The sequence below is a fragment of the Elephas maximus genome, chromosome 9 (assembly GCF_024166365.1).
Source record: "Elephas maximus indicus isolate mEleMax1 chromosome 9, mEleMax1 primary haplotype, whole genome shotgun sequence".
Taxonomy (NCBI): domain Eukaryota; kingdom Metazoa; phylum Chordata; class Mammalia; order Proboscidea; family Elephantidae; genus Elephas; species Elephas maximus.
The window spans coordinates 43,910,772-43,929,824 of record NC_064827.1 but is presented as its reverse complement, the minus strand read 5'-3'; the positions used below and the strand labels follow the sequence as shown (position 1 = coordinate 43,929,824).

Genomic DNA, 19,053 nt, shown 5'->3' with positions numbered 1-19,053 from the left:
AATTGTGGTATATTCACACAATGGAATTCTACGCATCGATAAAGAACAGTGACGAATCTCTGAAACATTTCATAACACGGAGGAACCTGGAAGGCATTATGCTGAGCGAAATTAGTCAGAGGCAAAAGGACAAATATTGTATAAGACCACTATTATAAAATCTTGAGAAATAGTAAACCTGAGAAGAACACATACTTTTGTGGTTACGAGGGGGGGAGGGAGGGAGGGCGGGAGAGGGTTTTTTATTGATTAATCAGTAGATAAGAACTGCTTTAGGTGAAGGGAAAGACAACACTCAATACATGGAAGGTCAGCTCAATTGGACTGGACCAAAAGCAAAGAAGTTTCCGGGATAAAATGAATGCTTCAAAGGTCAGCGGAGCAAGCGCGGGGGTCTGGGGAACATGGTTTGCGGGGACTTCTAAGTCAATTGGCAAAATAATTCTATTATGAAATCATTCTGCATCCCACTTTGAAATGTGGCGTCTGGGGTCTTAAATGCTAACAAGCGGCCATCTAAGATGCATCAATTGGTCTCAACCCACCTGGAGCAAAGGAAAGTGAAGAACACCAAGGCCACAGGACAACTAAGAGCCCAAGAGACAGAAAGGGCCACATGAACCAGAGACCTACATTATCCTGAGACCAGAAGAACTAGTTGGTGCCCGGCCACAATCGATGACTGCCCTGACAGGGAGCACAGCAGAGGACCCCTGAGGGAGCAGGAGATCAGTGGGATACAGACCCCAAATTCTCATAAAAAGACCAAACTTAATGGTCTGACTGAGACTGGAGGAATCCCGGCGGCCATGCTCCCCAGACCTTCTGTTGGCACAGGACAGGAACCATCCCTGAAGACAACTCATCAGACATGAAAGGGACTGGTCAGCGGGTGGGAGAGAGACGCTGATGAAGAGTGAGCTAATTATATCAGGTGGACACTTGAGATTGTGCTGGCAACTCTTGTCTGGAGGGGGGATGGGAGGATAGAGAGAGAGGGAAGCCGGCAAAATTGTCAAGAAAGGAGAGACTGAAAGGGCTGACTCAAGAGGGGGAGAGCAAGTGGGAGTAGGGAGTGAGATGTATGTAAACTTATATGTGACAGACTGATTGGATTTGTAAACGTTCACTTGAAGCTTAATAAGAGTTATTAAAAAAAAAAAAATCAGTTGGATTCCAAAAAAAAAAAAAAAATTGCTCTTTGGGACTCCAAAGAGGCAGCTGTGGTGCTGCCGGGTCCCCGGTGATGTACACATCTCCTGAATAAACTTTCTCCCTCTTTCTGACTTGGAGTACATTTCATTGGTTCTACTGCTCCAGGGCACGGACCCTAGTCGGGTATCAATAGTAATACCCTGTAGTGAGGAGAACATGCACTCCCAAGCTCTGATGAACTGGAAAGCTTGTGGGGTTGGGTTACCAGAGGATGCAATGACAATAAAGTAGATTAAGAGCTGGATTCTGAAGACTCAAGAGAAGGGGTGATTGGAGCCAGTGTTTTGAAGGAACAAGGACGGTGTTGCAGAAATAGGTCTATAGCTTAGAGTGACAAGAAAGGCTTTAGGTGGTGATAGAGGATCCTCAGGTTTTAGAAGTGGGCATGTGGGCTATCACTACCTCCCCCTTCCAAAAAAAAAAAAAACATTGCAATGAAGTAAATTCTGACTCATAGCAATCCTGTAGGATAGAGCAGAGCTGTCCGCATAGGGTTTCCAAGGCTGTAATCTTTATGAGGGCGCGCTGGTGGCACAATGGTTAAGAGCTCGGCTGCTAACCAAAAAGTCTGCAGTTTCAATCCACCAGGCGGTCCTTGTACACCCTATGGGACAGTTCTACCCTGCCCTATAGGGTTGCTATGAGTCGGATTCGACTCCACGGCAACGAATTTTGTTTTGTTTTTTAATCTTTACGAGAGCTGACTGCCACATCCTTATCCCTTGGGGCGGTTGGTGGGTTCGATTCAACGACCTTCCAGTTAGCAGCCAGCCCTTAACCCCTGCACCACCAGGGCTCCTTACCACTACAACAGTACTAGCCTAAGGTGGTTGTTAGCTGCTCAGGAGACGATTTCAACTCACGGCGACCCCGCGTATAGCTAGAGTAGGTTTCAATCCATTGTGCCAGGTTTTTCCAGGAGCATAAACTCAGGAGCCAATGAACTAGAGCCAAGTGGGAGAGTCCGCCTCCAGGGATTAAAGGCTCTCCTTTCGCCGTCGCTCTGGTCTCGCTGATTGGTTGAAAATGCCAATCCGTCGAGGAAGCATAGCGTTGCGGCCAATCGACTTGGCGTTACTAGGCGTGTTACAGCCCAGAGGAGGGAGACAGGTCGCGAACAAATTTCCTGATTGGCTTGGATCCACGGGTTGCTGGGGAGAGACACGGAGAGGCGGGAAGAGGGTCCCAGCACAGGCGGTGATTGGCTGAGGTGAGAGCGGCTCTCCTTCCGATGATTCGGCTCTTCTTGCCTCAGTCTCAGCGAAGCGTCGCTGCCGTCGTTTGAGTCGTCGTTGCAGCTACCCCCCTCGCGGGTCAGGAACCAGCGTCTCCCGCCGGCCCTGTGCCCCAGCGCTGCTGAGAGGAAGCGAAAGGGAGGTCGCTTGCGGGTTTGTCTAAGTTGCTCAACGCCCGCCTGGGAGAGCCGAGCCTCGGCCCTGTTGGTCGCCCTCTACCCCTCACAGCCGTTACCCGCGGGCCGCCACAGCCGCCGGCCGGGAGAGGCGCGTGCCATGGCCTCCGGAGCTGAGTGAGTGTGTGTGCGCGCGCCCGTCTGCCTGCTGCGGGTTCGCGTACCGGCGGGATCCGCCGCGCTTGGTAGGCCCAGCCAGGCCTGGCGTTGGGCGCATCTATGTAGAGACAGGCAAAGGAGGGAGAGGAAGGGGCGAATGAGGGGCCGCGGGCCTGCTTGGGCCCGGCTGCGCACCCGCGCGCCCCCTAGGCGGGTCTTGCGTTGGGCCCGGGTCGGGGCCTGGGCCGGATCGTGCTGTGTCATGCAGGCCCCGGTCGGCTCCCTCAGAACTGCCGTCCGGGCCTAGTGAGGGCTGTGGGTCCACACTGCCGGCACGGTGACCGGGGCCTTGGGGCGCCCATCAGCGATCCAGCTTACCACTCGTTAAAGGCCTTTGGTCCTCGGAGAGAGAAGGCCCCGCGGGCCCGAGTCCCCCGCTGGGCCTGGTGGGCGTGGAGTTGGGGCCACGTGAAGGCTTCAGGAGCTTTGAGACCGAAGCGGAGGCCGAGGCGGGGAAAGGTCTGGCGAGCTCAGGAAAGCGCACGGCGGCCCTTTGGCCCATGGTTGGCATCTTCTGCGACCCGAGTAGAGAAGGGCTCTTAGGGAGAGGGCGGGCCCTGCTTTTAGCTTCTGGCTTCCTTTCTATTTTAGGCCTTTTGTTATTCATAAGGGAGCTTTCTTATACGTTGTGACCTGGTAGAAGGGAAATTTTCCTTTTTCTGTTTTGGGTTTTTGCTGAAATTCAAATCTCAGTTCATATTTTGTGGGAGTTCCTAGATTTCAACTTTTGTGATGTGAAGGTTAGAGTGGCCCCAACTCTACAAACACCTGCATGCCACTTGCTTCAAGTTGCTACATTGAGAAATACTGGGCCCTAGCACTTTTGGGCCCCACCCCAGTCCCTCATAAAAGCATCAGGTAAAACTTAGCCACCTCAGCCTGTGCATTTTAGAATCAGGACCTTTAGATACTGAAACTCATGCAAATCACCTACTTGCCTTGAAGAGGTTAGTTTCTTGAGGTGTGTTCCTTTTTCCCAAGTTTCTGTGTTGGGATGAAGTATTACTCAGTCATGGATTTAAAAGGACTGTTTATTAGTACTTAAAACATTTTCCAAGGTTATTCAGTCAGTGTTTTGTTTTCAATACTAAAAATAAAAATCCAAAATTCCTGGAACCTAGCATCAGAGGTGGTTTCTAACCGCTAGATGCACATCTTGATGACTTTTACCTGAACTCCCTTGTGACCCACTGGGGTTCTGGAAAGGGCCTGAGTCACGCAGGAGACAATGGAAGATGTCCCACAGAGCCTTTACAACTACTGCTGGCCCATGGTCTGGCTGAAATCTCTGTTTTAGAGATTACTTCCTTCGATAGATAAACCAAACCCATTGCCATCGAGTCAATTCCGACTTACAGGGACCCTATAGGACAGAGCAGAACTGCCCCATAGAGTTCCCAAGGAGCACCTGGTGGATTCGAATTGCTGACCTTTGGTTAGCAGTCATAGCACTTAACGACTATGCCACTAGGATTTCCTGCAGCCCTATAGGACTGAATAAAACTGCCCCCATAGGGTTTCCTAGGCTGTAATCTTTATGGAAGCAGAATGCCACCTCTTTCTCCCACAGAGCCACTGGAGGGTTCAAACCATGGGCCTTTCGGTTAGCAACCAGGTGCTTAACCACTGTGCCACCAGGCTCCTTTTTCGGTAGATAGATGGGGAATTAAGAGGTCTTTACCTTAAGGGGGGAGACTCTTTTGGTTAAGAGCTACTGCTGCTAATCAGAAGTTTGGCAGTTTGAATCCACCAGGCGCTCCTTGGAAACCCTGCCGGGCAATTCTGCTCTGTGCTGTAGTAGGGTCACTGTGAGTTGGATTCGACTCCATGGCAGCAGGTTTTTTTTTTTTTTTTTAACCTTAAGGGGAGGGCATACTATTCATCTCCAGAGCCAGGGTAAGGGGTGGTAGGCAGATTGGGGTTTTTGTAGAATGCAGCTTTGGGGTTAAAAGTGAAACACAAACCGATGACTAGGGGCATCTGGCACTTTTCTTTTCCAACCCCAGTCTTACATTACAGATCAAGCAGAAAGACAGGCAGCCCTTGGAGGGTATTGGGGGGATGGGGAGCTGATGGGTTTACACTGCCCTCAGTTGTCACTTTGACCATGTTTGACCTCCAGGGTATTGATCAGCATTAGAAGGGTCACCCTACTCTGCAACACATGTGCCATGGGTTGGGAAGGAATAAGGAAATGCCACCCTTGGAAACTAGATGCTCTCTTCTTGCAACTTGTGAAAATATCTCCAATGGGAATGTTACTTTGACTTGTCCACTGTTACATTCCCAGTTCCTAGAATACAGTGCCTGGTACATAGTAGATACTCGTTGTTGAATGAAGAAGTAATTCAGGGAGAAGGTCCCTTTCTCCACCTCCCCCGTTTTTTTCTTTCCTTCTCTTCCTCCACTATCTGATTTCTCTCTTTTAGTTAATACTGTTTTTCTAGGTTTTACTAAGAGGAGGCAGCTCTTTAAAGTGAGCCCACTGAGTCTAGTCAGTGAAGGCTAGAGATGAGCTAGGTAAGAAATTATCACTGTTGAGTGAATGATCCTAGCTTCTAGGAAATAGTAGAAACTTTGCTTACGCTCAGGCAACCTTGATCTGGGTGAGAGAGATTTGGATTTGCCCCGTGTCTTAGCATTTCTTGGTTTTGACTCTTTGAACCAGCTCTGGAGTTGTGTGCCTTTGTAGAGATTACTGTGAAGCTCCTTTTGAGCTTGAACCTCTTCCTGAAGGTTTTAGGTCTTTTAGAGGCCACCCCCCCCCCCCCCCCGCCAAATATGATGGTCTTTGTGCGTGGCATTCCTGTAGTATTATGGAATGCTCTGGCATTCAGTAGGTTTACCCAGTGAGGAGGATAGTGCTAATGAAGCTGCTTCATTGTCTAAAGGCTTGGTGGGAGTTGGGGGCTCCCTAAGCCCTGGGGGAAGTCATCTTGCCCACTTCATTCTACAGGAAGGTTAGCAGAAAAAGAGCTTGAGCTTTGCTCTGCAGTGCTCAGCATTTCTTTGAATGAATCAACCAACTACCCGCTGAGGAGGTGTCATTAATCCTCCGAGGATGTTTTGCAAATCTTCCTAACGTTTGTACTCATGGTGAGCATTAATACCACGTGCTGGGCATTGTGTTGAACGCTTTACACTCATTGTCTCAGTGAAGACTGTAATCCTATCAAATAGCTCCTATTCTGTGTTTTTCAGATGAGGACAAGAAGTCTAGGACATTAAATAACTTGTCCAAGATCGTAGTTAATCAATCTGTGGCAGCATTGGGATTTTAGATTTAGCAGGTCTGACTATAGAGTCCCTACTCTTAACCACTGTTCTATGAAGTCCAAGACTGCTTTGTTTTCTGTTATTGCTACTCAGTCTCCATGTCTTTAATGTCCTCCTCTTAAGCCATAGTTCCTAACCCTGGGCAGGATCACTTGGGTCTTTATAGCTGGGATGCCAGTACTCAGAATAACAAGAGCTGCTGGAGTATGAATCATAGCGTGTGCTAGCTATTGCCCGCTGACTGAGCCTTCTGGTATAGAGACAGTTTCATGTATCCACTATATCTTTCCTAAGTGTGAACTTCAGAGACTGGTGGGGCCTCTTGGGCTGTGGAGTATATATTAGAACTGATTTCATTTCCTTTTTCTAGTTCAAAAGGTGATGACTTATCAACAGCCATTCTTAAACAAAAGAATCGTCCCAATCGGTTAATTGTTGATGAAGCCATCAATGAGGACAACAGTGTGGTGTCCTTGTCCCAGGTAAGTTGGGTCCATAGTTCAGTCTTCCGTTATTGCACTTAACTGAGGGCTTTTCCCAGGTTTCTTTTCTCATTTTTTTTTTTTTGCAGTGACCACAGATAGAGTGGGGTTTATTGGGAATCCCATCCTCCAGGGCTGCTGCCTACCCTTCTCTCTGCCCAGTGACCCAAAGGCCTTAACCTTCTTTCCTTAGCCCAAGATGGATGAGCTGCAGTTGTTCCGAGGTGACACGGTGTTGCTGAAAGGAAAGAAGAGGCGGGAAGCCGTGTGCATTGTGCTTTCTGATGACACATGTTCTGATGAGAAGATTCGAATGAATAGAGTTGTTCGGAATAATCTTCGTGTTCGCCTAGGGGATGTTATCAGGTCTGTGTGGGGTTCTTGGCCCCTCAGGGATGGGAGGCCAGAGACGGCCTGCATTACAAGCAGGACCTCTATGAAAGTCTTGGGCTGCAGATACAGAAAGGAAGATTTATGTTTCAGGGATGTCTATAGGTTTCGGCTCAACCTCCCTAGACTTCAAAATCCACCCTTGCATGGCACATGGGACGAGTTAGCATTTCGGTGATTTTCTTGGCACCTTCGCTTTTTCCACCTGTGATTTAACTTTTCACAGCTTAGGCCCTGGTTTAAGATAAACCATTTGAGGGCCTGCCTCTGCTATATGATCTCCAGAAGATCTCACTGCTTGTGTCTGAATTAATGGTTAATGTTAGGGCTAGAGTGAGGTGGGGGTGTGGACAGGGAAGGTACGCTCATAACAGGCTTTTTAAGGACCCAGTGTAACCTAGGAGAGAGGCATAGTTGGAGCCAGGATAGCTCAAGCCTGAGTGATTTTGGTTGTTCCTAGGTAACTTCAGACAAGAGGGTTCCCCACCTTGGAGTCATTTTTAGCCACCGCTACCCTCTGCCCTGGCCAGTACTACTCAGGCTTCTGACTCTTTTTCTGGATTCTAGGTGTTATGTAATTTTCTTCCTAAGGGTGCTTTGTCAGTTTCTCAGGGTATTTTGACCAGCTGGCTGAGAATTTTTTTGACTTTTATTTCTCTGACCCTGACACTTGTCAAATTATGGTTTCATTTGTAATATTGGGGCACCAAGATTAACCAGAAGGGATCATCCTTGGAGATCCCTCACTGAAGCCCTCTCCATATGCTTGTGGGGTTCCCAGTGTGTGGCTCTTGCCTTTGGCTGCCTCATGAGCCTCTTGTGGCTCCCCTTACTACCCTGCCCTGAGTGTGACCTATCTTAGTTCTGCTTGGCTGTTCCTCTGCCCACACCCCTACCCAACTTTCCTTCCTCTCTTCACCTAAAGCCATCCCTCTTTTTTCTCTTTGGCTTACCATCTACTCTCTGTGCTAGGCCCTTTTGGATGCCCAGTGCTGGGGGCTGCAGTATGGTTGGTAACGTGGACTCTGCTTGTCATCCTCAGCATCCAGCCATGCCCTGATGTGAAGTATGGCAAACGTATCCACGTGCTACCCATCGATGACACAGTGGAAGGCATCACTGGCAATCTCTTCGAGGTGTACCTTAAGCCGTACTTCTTGGAAGCTTATCGACCCATCCGGAAAGGTGAGAGAGAATTCTAGGGACTGAGCTTGAGGATGGTTGTTTGTAGGGTTTGAACACCTCTGTCTCATTCTCGTATTCATGTGCATGCACACATATCTTGCACATGTGCTTATGTGTGTTCTCTGTCTTTCTGTCTTGCTCTCGCTTTCACTTAACTCATTCTTCTCTGTAGAACGGTAAGATGTTCTCTATGAAGGAGGAGGTAGCCCATTTTGGTAGTGTCACAGTACAAAGTTTATACAGCACAGCTCTACCATTGGTTGGTAGGAAAGCCTAGGTTACCTGTGTTCCAGAAGTTGAAACCTTAAGGGCTTCTGGCACATCCAGGTTTTGTTCACTGTTCTCTGAGTGCAGGGGGACTCTTCACAGGTTAGCCTTCTCTTACTGGATGTTCAGTAAGACCATGGGGACGGGCAGGAGATAGAGCAATATCTTTTAAGCTTGGCTTTCTAGGTCCCAGGTTCTGATGATGAATTCTCACTTGATCTCGTAGTTGACACCTCTAACCACTTGTACCTGTAACCGCTTGTACTGCTTACTTTCACAGGAGACATTTTTCTTGTCCGGGGTGGAATGCGTGCTGTGGAGTTCAAAGTGGTAGAGACAGATCCCAGCCCTTATTGCATTGTTGCTCCAGATACAGTGATCCACTGTGAAGGGGAGCCTATCAAACGAGAGGTGAGTTCTCTTCCCGATCCCCGTTCTCCTCCTGATCATGGTTACTCATTTGGGTAGTCATGTCGTAACTATCAAGACTGAGTGCTCTTTGGAACTAAGTTTGTTTCCAGAGGTGGGTAAGTCTCCCAGGTATTTGTTTCTGGGCCTAAATGTTTCTTGGAAGTATCCTATACCAGTAATTTTTAAAGTCTAGATTGAACTCAAGGTGACTAAGTGATTAAAATAGTTTTTGAAGAGTGGAGCTGATGATGGCATCCAGGCTTCTGCCCATTTCCTAGGTTTTCTAGCTTCAGGTGTAGGAGCCCTTCCTCATAAGACTAAGGGCAGTATGGAAGGAAAGGGCTTTGCTGGAAATTTTTGCTTTAGGGTTTTCAGAGTTGTTCTGTGAGGTCAGGTCGCCCTAGAAGAGTACCTTTTCATACTCATTCAGTAGATTTCTCCACACCAGAGAGTGGGGGACTTTGGAGAAACTCAACTTTTGCTGCTGTCGTATTCCTGCCTTCTCTTTTCTTTGTCTCCCTCATATTCAGGATGAGGAAGAGTCCTTGAATGAAGTAGGCTATGATGACATTGGTGGCTGCAGGAAGCAGCTAGCTCAGATAAAGGAAATGGTGGAGCTGCCTCTGAGACATCCTGCCCTCTTTAAGGCAATTGGTGTGAAGGTGAGCATCCTGGGCTCTTGGGGGATCAAGTCCAGGAAGGTGATTAAATACTTTTCATTGTATAATCCTGAGGCCTGTTTTCATACGTGTCTATCGTTATTACCTTGGATTAGAAGTGCAATAATAGAATGAAACTTAAGAGAGCCAGAATTCAACAGGACTGCCCTTTTTTTCCCCAGGTCTCCCAAGTTTTCTGCCTTTGACAGGGTGCAGTCATGCCACTTTTCTATTGTTTGTTCTAGTGGAAAATACTTGAGTTTTCCTTTTCTGACAGGTTTCTGCCTTACACAGGTTCTGGCTTTCACAGGTTTTGCTGTATACTCTTCGAGTTAACAGAGCACTTTAAATTCATCAGAGCTACTAATGGTCTAGAACAGGAGGGGCCATATAAGTTCTCTGCCACATGTCTCTTTTTTTTATTACAATGCTTTAGAAGTGTAAAAGTTATACTTACTCATTGGCACTGTAAAAGCAAATCCTGCTCTAGTTTGCCAGCCTATTTAGGACAATGCCATTCAACAGAAAGAAAGAAATTCGTTAAGTAGAAGCGATCCTAAGTAAGACCAGAAAGTTGAGAACTGCTGATCTGTAATGTATCTGCTTGACCATTTCCATATCATAAAAAAAAAAAACAAAATGAGATTATTACCCCTTTTCCCGATATATAACATACAAATAGTTTTATCATAGTTTTCATGTCATGTCTGTGGATGAGGCCACAGGAAGGATAGCTTCAAAGAGGAAAATGTGTGTGGTTGGCTATAAGGAAAAGCATTCCAATGTGATAATAAATCCTGGAAAGATGATAAATGAGAGAATTGTGATTGCTGGAGTGAGTGAGCCTGTTGGATCAAAGAGACCAGATCCTGCTTTATTAAATGGCTCAGGTAGTCCTTGGCCCTTGATCTATCAAAAGTTGAGTACTTGGCATAATGGCCTTTTGTTCTTCCTTGTTCTCAGGGTCTTCAGATTCACTCAGACTAAAGTTTCTTAGAGTCATTTCTCTGCCTTTAGTCTCCTATATAAGTTGTAATCAGTAGTGTTCTTGGTGTTCTAGCAATATTTTTCTTGGTAATAACAGTTAGTATGGCTTGAAGGTCTGTGCATTTACTGTCCAGTGCTCACTCATACTGGTGTCAGAGTTGAGCCCTGATTCTTACCTTCTAGAGCACCTATCGAGCCATTTTAGGATGGATAGAGTTGAAAGAGCCCTGGTGGTACAATGATTAAGTGCTTGGCTATTAATTGAAAGGTTGATGGTTCACATCCGCCAGCATCTCTTATAGCCTAGGAAACCCTATGGGGCAGTTCTGTTCCAACCTGTGGAGTTGCTATAAGTCGGAATTGACGGAACGGCACACAACAGGGCTGGAAGAAGGCAACAGTCTGAACCTAATTACATCCTCTGTACTGGTCCTCAGCCTCCTCGGGGAATCCTGCTGTATGGGCCTCCTGGGACAGGGAAGACCCTAATTGCTCGAGCTGTAGCAAATGAGACCGGAGCCTTCTTCTTCTTGATCAATGGTAAGAGATTTGGTTCATGTTTTGTCTGGGTGGACCCAACTCTGGGCTGGGCCCATGACCTAGAGAGTTCACAGACACATACTTTTGCATCTATATCCTCATGTATGCTTAAGTATCTTTTTTCTGTTAAGGTACATTACAGACAAATAAGCAACAAAGGGAAAATATTTTTTACAGGTACTTCCAACCTGTCCCCACTCAGAAAGATTGTGGACAGGCTGAAGACAGTAAGGAGCAAGTTAGAATAGTGGGGGCATTGGTAGTTCAGTGGTAGAATTCTCACCTTCCATGTGGGAGACCCAGGTTCAATTCTTGGTCAGTATGCATTGTGAGCAACCACCACCTGTCAGTGGAAGCTTGTGTGTTGTTATGATGCTGAAATGGTTTCAGCAGAACTTCCAGACTAAAATGGACTAGGAAGAAAGGCCTGGCATTCTACTTAAAAAAATCAGTCAATGAAAACCTTATGTATCACAGCAGTCTGCCCTGCAACCAATCATGAGGATGGCACAGGATTGGGCATCATTTAGTTTGGTTCCATTGTGCATGGGAGGCTGACTTGACAGCAGCTAATAACAAGTTAGAATAGAAATCAAAAGGCCCGTATTTATTTCAGAGGATTTGGGGAGGTTGGCTGAGATCAGCTGGCTCTGTGGAAATGATATTTAGCTGGTACTGCCTCTCCTGCTTTAGCCAGAGGCCCCAGAGCATCTGCTGTCTGTCACCTTCACATATCCATCTGTATTGTGAGAAAAGTGTGCTGAGTCCCTTGACTTCTCTCCAGCCTGGCCTGGTGGCTGCCCTAGGATAGTGGCTGGGAGGGAGTAGGCAGAGGTGGTGATTACCACCTTCTCACCCAGCACCTGTCTGTGGATTGGGCAAACAGGGTATCTGATTCCTTGAGACTGGGGAAGGATGTAGTTTTGTCATTGCTTCCATTTCATATTCTTTCAGGTCCTGAGATCATGAGCAAATTGGCTGGTGAGTCTGAGAGCAACCTTCGTAAAGCTTTTGAGGAGGCTGAGAAAAATGCTCCTGCTATTATCTTCATTGATGAACTAGATGCCATCGCTCCCAAAAGAGAGAAAGTAGGAACTTCCTCAAGGGGAGGGTGGGATTGAAGGGTCCTAACTTCACTTCTGACCACACATTTTGTTCTGACAGACTCATGGGGAGGTGGAGCGACGTATTGTATCACAGTTGTTGACCCTCATGGATGGCCTAAAGCAGAGAGCACATGTGATTGTCATGGCAGCAACCAACAGACCTAACAGCATTGACCCAGCCTTGCGGCGATTTGGTAAGGATCCCAAATTTCAACCCTGACCTTGCTCATAGGAAAGATAAAGTTCTACTCTTTAATCTTCTTGGTCCCACCTCCGTCCTTCATCTAAGTCACCTAAGGATTTCTTCAAGTTCTTTGCAGGGATGAGGCCCAGGAGTCTTTTTCCTCATGCAGTGGCCTATCTAGTGTGACCAAACATCCTGGTTTGTCTGAGATTGAGGAGTTTCCTGGGACATGGGACTTGTCAGTGCTAAAACCTGGACAGTTCTAGGCAAATTGGGATGGTTGGCCACCTTAGGCTTGTCCGTTCTTCTCTCTGGACCAGAAATGAACCCTGTCTGTTCATGCACTGCCCCACAGGTCGCTTTGACAGGGAGGTAGATATTGGAATCCCTGATGCTACAGGACGCTTGGAAATTCTTCAGATCCATACCAAGAACATGAAGCTGGCAGATGATGTGGACCTGGAACAGGTGGAGTGGCGATGAGGGCTGACCAGGAGTTAGGATGTCTCTTTTTCTAGGTAGTTGCAGGGAACTGAACTAGGGACACAGGATGTGAGGAGACTGATTTCTGGAGAGGGGAAAGATAGCCATCTAAGATTGAAGCCCGGAAACTAGAGTTGGCATGTTTTTCAGTTGGCACTGCATTAGAATAAGCCAGTATTGTTGGGGCAGCTTTATTTCCAGGCCCCAAGTCTAGGCTTGAGCACTTAAAACCCAGCCAGTGAAGGGACTGCTTGTATGTGTTCAAATAAATGGGAGGATCCAGAGAGTAGTATAGGAGTCACGAAAAAAGGCCAGAATTCCAGTGTCCCTGAGCCTTCTAAGTCAGCAGGGTCTTAGAGACAGAATAGTAAGTAGATCTTCTATTTGCAGGTAGCCAATGAAACTCATGGGCATGTGGGTGCTGACTTGGCAGCCCTGTGCTCAGAAGCTGCTCTGCAGGCCATTCGCAAGAAGATGGACCTCATTGACCTAGAGGACGAGACCATTGATGCTGAAGTCATGAACTCTTTGGCAGTTACTATGGATGACTTCCGGGTAACACTGCACACCCCCACCTCAGGCAGGCACACATACATTTAGACTCTTCCCCTAGCAACTTTCATCCCTGTTTTTTCCTCCTGTTTCAGTGGGCCCTGAGCCAGAGCAACCCATCAGCACTGCGGGAAACCGTGGTGGAGGTACCACAGGTTACCTGGGAGGACATCGGGGGCCTAGAGGATGTCAAACGTGAGCTCCAGGAGCTGGTCCAGGTAGGGTTACTTGGTCCAGAGTGAGTCAATGCCTCAGTACCTTGTCATTGAGCTGGGGGTGGTCTCTCAGCTTCAGCACACTCATTCTAAGAGTTGTAAGAACACAGCTCAGGAAGCTGCTGTTCTCAGCTTTGAGGCACTGAGGAGTCTGTTCCTAGCCTGTTCTTACACCATGGGTACGATATGGAGTGGTGGAGGGGATACTTACGTTTGGTTTGGTTTTTTTGAAACTGGGGGGTAGTCCTGAACCCTGTTTTCTTTTCCCCCTAGTATCCTGTGGAGCACCCAGACAAATTTCTCAAATTTGGCATGACACCCTCCAAGGGAGTACTGTTCTATGGACCTCCTGGCTGTGGGAAAACCTTGCTGGCCAAAGCCATTGCTAATGAGTGCCAGGCCAATTTCATTTCCATCAAGGGTCCTGAGCTGCTCACGATGTGGTTTGGGGAATCTGAGGCCAATGTCAGGGAAATCTTTGATAAGGTGAGCTGCAAAGGGCTGGGCTTTGTATTCACTTGCTTGGGGGAAAGGGAAGGGATAGAGGCTGTTGCTTTGGGAGAATGAAAACCATCTCATCACTGGCACCTCAGCTGGGGCAGTGAAGGACACCTTACTTTCCTTCCTTTCCAAGATCTGGGAGACAGTTGTGCTAGTGCTTGAGTCCATTCTCCTTCCCACAGGCTCGCCAAGCTGCCCCCTGCGTACTGTTCTTTGATGAGCTGGATTCAATTGCCAAGGCCCGTGGTGGTAACATTGGAGATGGTGGTGGGGCTGCTGACCGAGTCATCAACCAAATCCTAACAGAAATGGATGGTATGTCCACAAAAAAGAATGTGTTCATCATTGGCGCTACCAACAGGCCTGACATCATTGATCCTGCCATCCTGCGGCCTGGCCGCCTTGATCAGCTCATCTACATCCCACTTCCTGATGAGAAGTCCCGTGTTGCCATTCTCAAGGCCAATTTGCGCAAGTCCCCAGTTGCCAAGGCAGGTGCAAGGTGATGGGCCATGGGGCTTTCATGAATCCTTCAGGCTAGTGTAGAGTGCTCTTTGGTTCTTGGTTAAGATTCTTTTGGGGATTTCTGGGGTCAGGGCTGGTCTAATGGAAAGGTGGAAGATTTGGGGGGATTAAGATAATCTAGAATCAGGAATAAAATGGGGTGGCAGAAGATGGGACAAACTGGATTTGGGAGTGATTGGGGTGGACCAAAGATGTATCCTAAGGGAGAAGAAGGTAGATGCTGAGGTAGCTTTGTTATTTCTTTTAGGATGTGGATTTGGAATTCCTGGCAAAGATGACTAATGGCTTTTCTGGAGCTGACCTGACAGAAATTTGCCAGCGTGCTTGCAAGCTGGCGATCCGTGAATCCATCGAAAGTGAGATTAGGCGGGAACGTGAGAGGCAGACCAACCCATCAGCCATGGTGAGCCTGTATCCTTTCCCCAGATGAATGCCAAGCATTGCAAACCAGGACATAGTTTTTGCTATGCTTTTTTTTTTTTTAAGAGTAGAAGGTTTTGAAAAGATCATCCCATTCAGAAGATGTTTGGCAGGGCATCAAAGAAAGAATACTGAGGTTAATTTTTTAGTCTGGAATTAAAAAGGCTATGAAATAATGGTCTTACTGAGACTGGAAGGACCCCGGTGGTCATGGCCCCCAGACCTTCTGTTGCCCCAGGACAGGAACCATTCCCGAAGTCAACTCTTCAGACATGGATTGGACTGGACAATGGGTTGGAGAGGGATGCTGGTGAGGAGTGAGCTTCTTGGATCAGGTGGACACTTGAGACTATGTTGGCATCTCCTGCCTGGAGGGGAGATGAGAGGGTGAGGGGGTTAGAAGCTGGTGAAATGGACATGAAAAGAGAGAGTGGAGGGAGAGAGCAGACTGTCTTATTAGGGAGAGAGTAATTGGGGGTGTGTAGCAAGATGTATATGGGTTTTTGTGTGAGAGGCTGACTTGATTTGTAAACTTTCACTTAAAGCACAATAATAATTATTTAAAAAAAAAAAAGGCTGTGAAGAGATTAACAGGCTGTACGTTCAGTCTGGAGTAGGCTCCATGAGGGGCATCGAAGTATAATTGTGCAGATAAATAAGTAGAGCTCGGCTTCTAACGTAGAATTTATGGTTGTATTCCTACTGTTGGAGAGAGGGATTCATGGACCTTCGGAAATTATATGCAAAATTTATTGTATTTGTGTGCATAAAAGTTCCATAAAGGTAGAGTCCGTCATCTTGCTTGTTTCCCAGTGTATCGTGGCAGATGTTAGGGACTTAATGAATGAATGGTTTTCTTTACCTTTTGAAAGGGGTCTGTGACATCCTTTCATCCCCCTAAAACAAGTTAAAAACTACTGATGTATTAATTTTAGGGCTCAAACCCATAAGTCACAGTAATTGGAATGGCTTCTCAGTGGAAGAGATAGGATTTGAGTTGGGCTGTGAAGGGAAAGTAAACAGCAAATAACCTGCCCCAGAAGAGAAGTAAGATCGTAGGAATTGCGAAGACCTGGTTGAATTTAGGAGGATGTAACTGATTTGCTTGGCTGCTAATCTGAAGGTTGATGGTTTGAACTCACCCAGTGGTGCTGCAAAAGAAAGGCCTGATGATCTGCTTCCGTAAAGTTTACAGCCACGAAAACCCTATGGAGCTTAGTTCTATAACACGGGTTTTGATAGGATGTAATCCAGATATGGTAAGCGCTGAGAGCCACTGACTTCTAAAATTTAGGTTCGTTAAGGTATAATTTGTCTGTAGTAAAATTGGCTTTAGATTTACCATTTTCATGCTCTTTGATAAGTGTATATAAATTGTGTAAGTATTACTACAGTTGAGATACAGAAATTTTTGTCATCCCAAAAAAGTTCCCTTGTGCCACTTTATAGTCAGTTTCTTCTCCCTACTCTCACTTCCTGGCAACCAGTGATCCATTTTCTGTTTCTGCAGTTTTGCCTTTACCAGAATGCTTTGACAGGTTTTTAATCAGGGTAATGACTTGATTTTAGGAAGATGGGCCTAGCAACTTATTCAGGTTGGACTGGAGAGGCAGGGAGACTCTATTAAGAGTGGGACTGGGGGAGCCAGGGAAGAAATCTAGGCTGGGCCTTAACTCACCTTTGTGTTCTGTGTTTACTAACCCTATAGGAAGTAGAAGAGGATGATCCAGTGCCTGAGATCCGCCGAGACCACTTTGAGGAAGCCATGCGCTTTGCCCGCCGTTCTGTCAGTGACAACGACATCCGGAAGTATGAGATGTTTGCCCAGACCCTTCAGCAGAGTCGGGGCTTTGGCAGCTTCAGGTAACTGGGGTAGGGACAGTGGGCAGTGCTGAATTTGCCTTGGGGACCCATGCAAACAAAGTGGTGGGTGTGCTGAGGAGGTTAGAGAAACAGTTATGCAGGCCCTGGCCTAACCCACTTTTCTGTCTTTGCTGTTGTACATACAGATTCCCTTCAGGGAACCAGGGCGGAGCTGGCCCCAGTCAGGGCAGTGGAGGCGGCACAGGTGGCAGTGTATACACAGAAGACAATGATGACGATCTGTATGGTTAAGTGCTGATGGCCAACAAGCTGGCCAGCTGAACCTTGTTCCCTGTGGGTGGGGACACTCGCCCAGGAGGGTCCAGGGGTGTGCCCATGGCCTGCAGCTTTCTTCAGTCTGAACAGTTCAGCTATAGTCAGACTCTGGACGGGGGTTTCTGTTGCAAAAAATACAAAACAAGCGATAAAATAAAAGTGATTTTCATTTGGGCGGCAGAGAGTGAATTACCGACAGGAAATTGGGCCTTGGGCCTACACCATTTCTATTGTAGTTTGGGGCAGTGCAGGGGACTTGTGTGGGGTGTGAACCAAGATACCACTGCCACCCGACAATAAAGCATCTGCACTTCACTCAGTGCTACCCAAGCCCTCCCTTCTTCTCCTCTACCCAACCTGGGCAGGAGGGTGAGGAGCCACAGTTGTTGGGTGTTTATATAGAGAGTAGGTTGATTTTATTTTACATGCTTCTGAGTTAATGTTGGAAAACTAATCACAAACAGTTTCTAAACCAAAAATGACATGTTGTAAAAGGACAATAAATGTTGGGTCAAAGTGGAGCCTGAGTCCTGACCCTTGTGCCTGCTTCTTTTCCTGGGAAGGGCCTTGGGCTACCCCTCACTGCAAAGGCATTTTTCCAAATGTGAAATCCTGGAATTGGGATTGCAGCCTCTTCCCCTTCTGCGTCCTCACCTTTGCGTCTGCAGTATCACTGGATAAGACTGCAGGGAGCAAGCCTGATGGAGCTCCAAATGTGGAGAATGAGGTATCCCTCCATCAATATTTGATGTGGAGGGTAAGGCTAGGCCTGCAGAGAAGACTCCCCTTATCCTGACCAGGGAGTGGATTGTGGTGCCTTCCAAAAATCATAAGGTTGTAAAAGATAGACACTCTGTCTAGAGGTGTGTGTTCTCTATTTATGCCTTTTTTTGTTGCATCTAAAAATTTCTAAGATTCGTAGTCTGATTGAGGATCACTGACAACTATGTCTACCTTAATTTATGTAATTTGTGTTATAAAATAGCTTTTTTTCCTAACGTAACATTCTAGCATTAAATGTGCTTTTTCCAAACTAAATAACCTCACCTGCTTAGGTTGTTGAGATGATTGCTTGCATAATTTTGTCCAAACACAGGTGTAGAGTAACCTCTTCATTCAGCAGGTACCAAAGTAATTGCTTAGTGCTTCTAGGGGCAGGACCATGATGCCTTATCCAAAGAGGAGTAGGGTGTACAGAAAATGACTTTACTGTGTTAAATTTGTATTGTTTGTCCTAGAACTTCCAAGCAAGAAAGACCAGGTTCTATAAAATAGTTACTTTGGCTGATTGAATTGGAATATTTCTGGAACTCCCGTGCTGTGAAATAGATATCTTTCTGCTCTTGAAACATGAATTGACTTCCTTATTTTCCAGCACTTTCCCCACCAGATTCTGTCTTTGGTCCTCCTCTGCCCTTTTCTTCCCACCATTTAGGCTCTTGCTGGTAGCTTAGCCTTCATTCTTCTTCCCATTCTAAAAACTGTCAGCCTCATCCCTGTAGGTTGGCAGCGTAACCTCAGTGAGGACCAAAAACAAGGTCATTTGGGGAAAGAGATTTGATACCTTTCCGTCAAGCTATGGGAACATATAAAAGGCAAGTGCCATTTCCTCCCAAAATATGTAGAGATACTAGTTGATAATGTGATGGAAAATTGTATTGGAATGATTGGCTTGCTTTCACTTGTCAACACAAAATCTGTATAGGTGAAGAAGAGGGGAGACAGTTGGAGCTCTATAGATTCTCTAGGACAAACCAACTTGTAGCAAGTGGCAAATTTTAGGAGGTGATAGTGTTTGGTACTTAACAGGAATGTAGCTATGAACAAGGTGTTTAGCTTTTGGAGTGCCTTCTTTTTATAATCCAATAAAATGATTGAAAATGCTTTGTAAACTATAGAAAAGGCAGTGTGAAGGATTGTTTACTAAACAACTTAAGGTACATTTG

At 46.7% G+C, this 19,053-nt stretch overlaps 1 protein-coding gene across 1 annotated transcript; it reads left to right on the top strand.

Moving 5' to 3' along the window:
- The first annotated feature begins 2,447 nt into the window (after nt 1–2,447).
- Nucleotides 2,448–17,628, top strand: VCP (valosin containing protein). The gene is made up of 17 exons (XM_049895885.1): nt 2,448–2,743; nt 6,432–6,543; nt 6,737–6,909; nt 7,976–8,118; nt 8,666–8,796; nt 9,327–9,458; nt 10,880–10,982; nt 11,937–12,070; nt 12,147–12,282; nt 12,628–12,740; nt 13,146–13,310; nt 13,403–13,525; nt 13,796–14,008; nt 14,206–14,514; nt 14,796–14,951; nt 16,677–16,831; nt 16,978–17,628. The coding sequence occupies exons 1-17, from the start codon at nt 2,727–2,729 to the stop codon at nt 17,081–17,083; spliced, it is 2,421 nt and encodes an 806-aa protein (XP_049751842.1). The 5' UTR covers nt 2,448–2,726; the 3' UTR covers nt 17,084–17,628.
- Nucleotides 17,629–19,053: the final 1,425 nt, after the last annotated feature.

Bases quoted from the DNA above. Each gene is read 5' to 3' on its own strand.
- VCP (XM_049895885.1), top strand. The intron at 6,910-7,975 runs GTCTGTGTGGGG...TGTCATCCTCAG, and splicing joins CGCCTAGGGGATGTTATCAG to CATCCAGCCATGCCCTGATG. The intron at 10,983-11,936 runs GTAAGAGATTTG...ATATTCTTTCAG, and splicing joins CTTCTTCTTCTTGATCAATG to GTCCTGAGATCATGAGCAAA.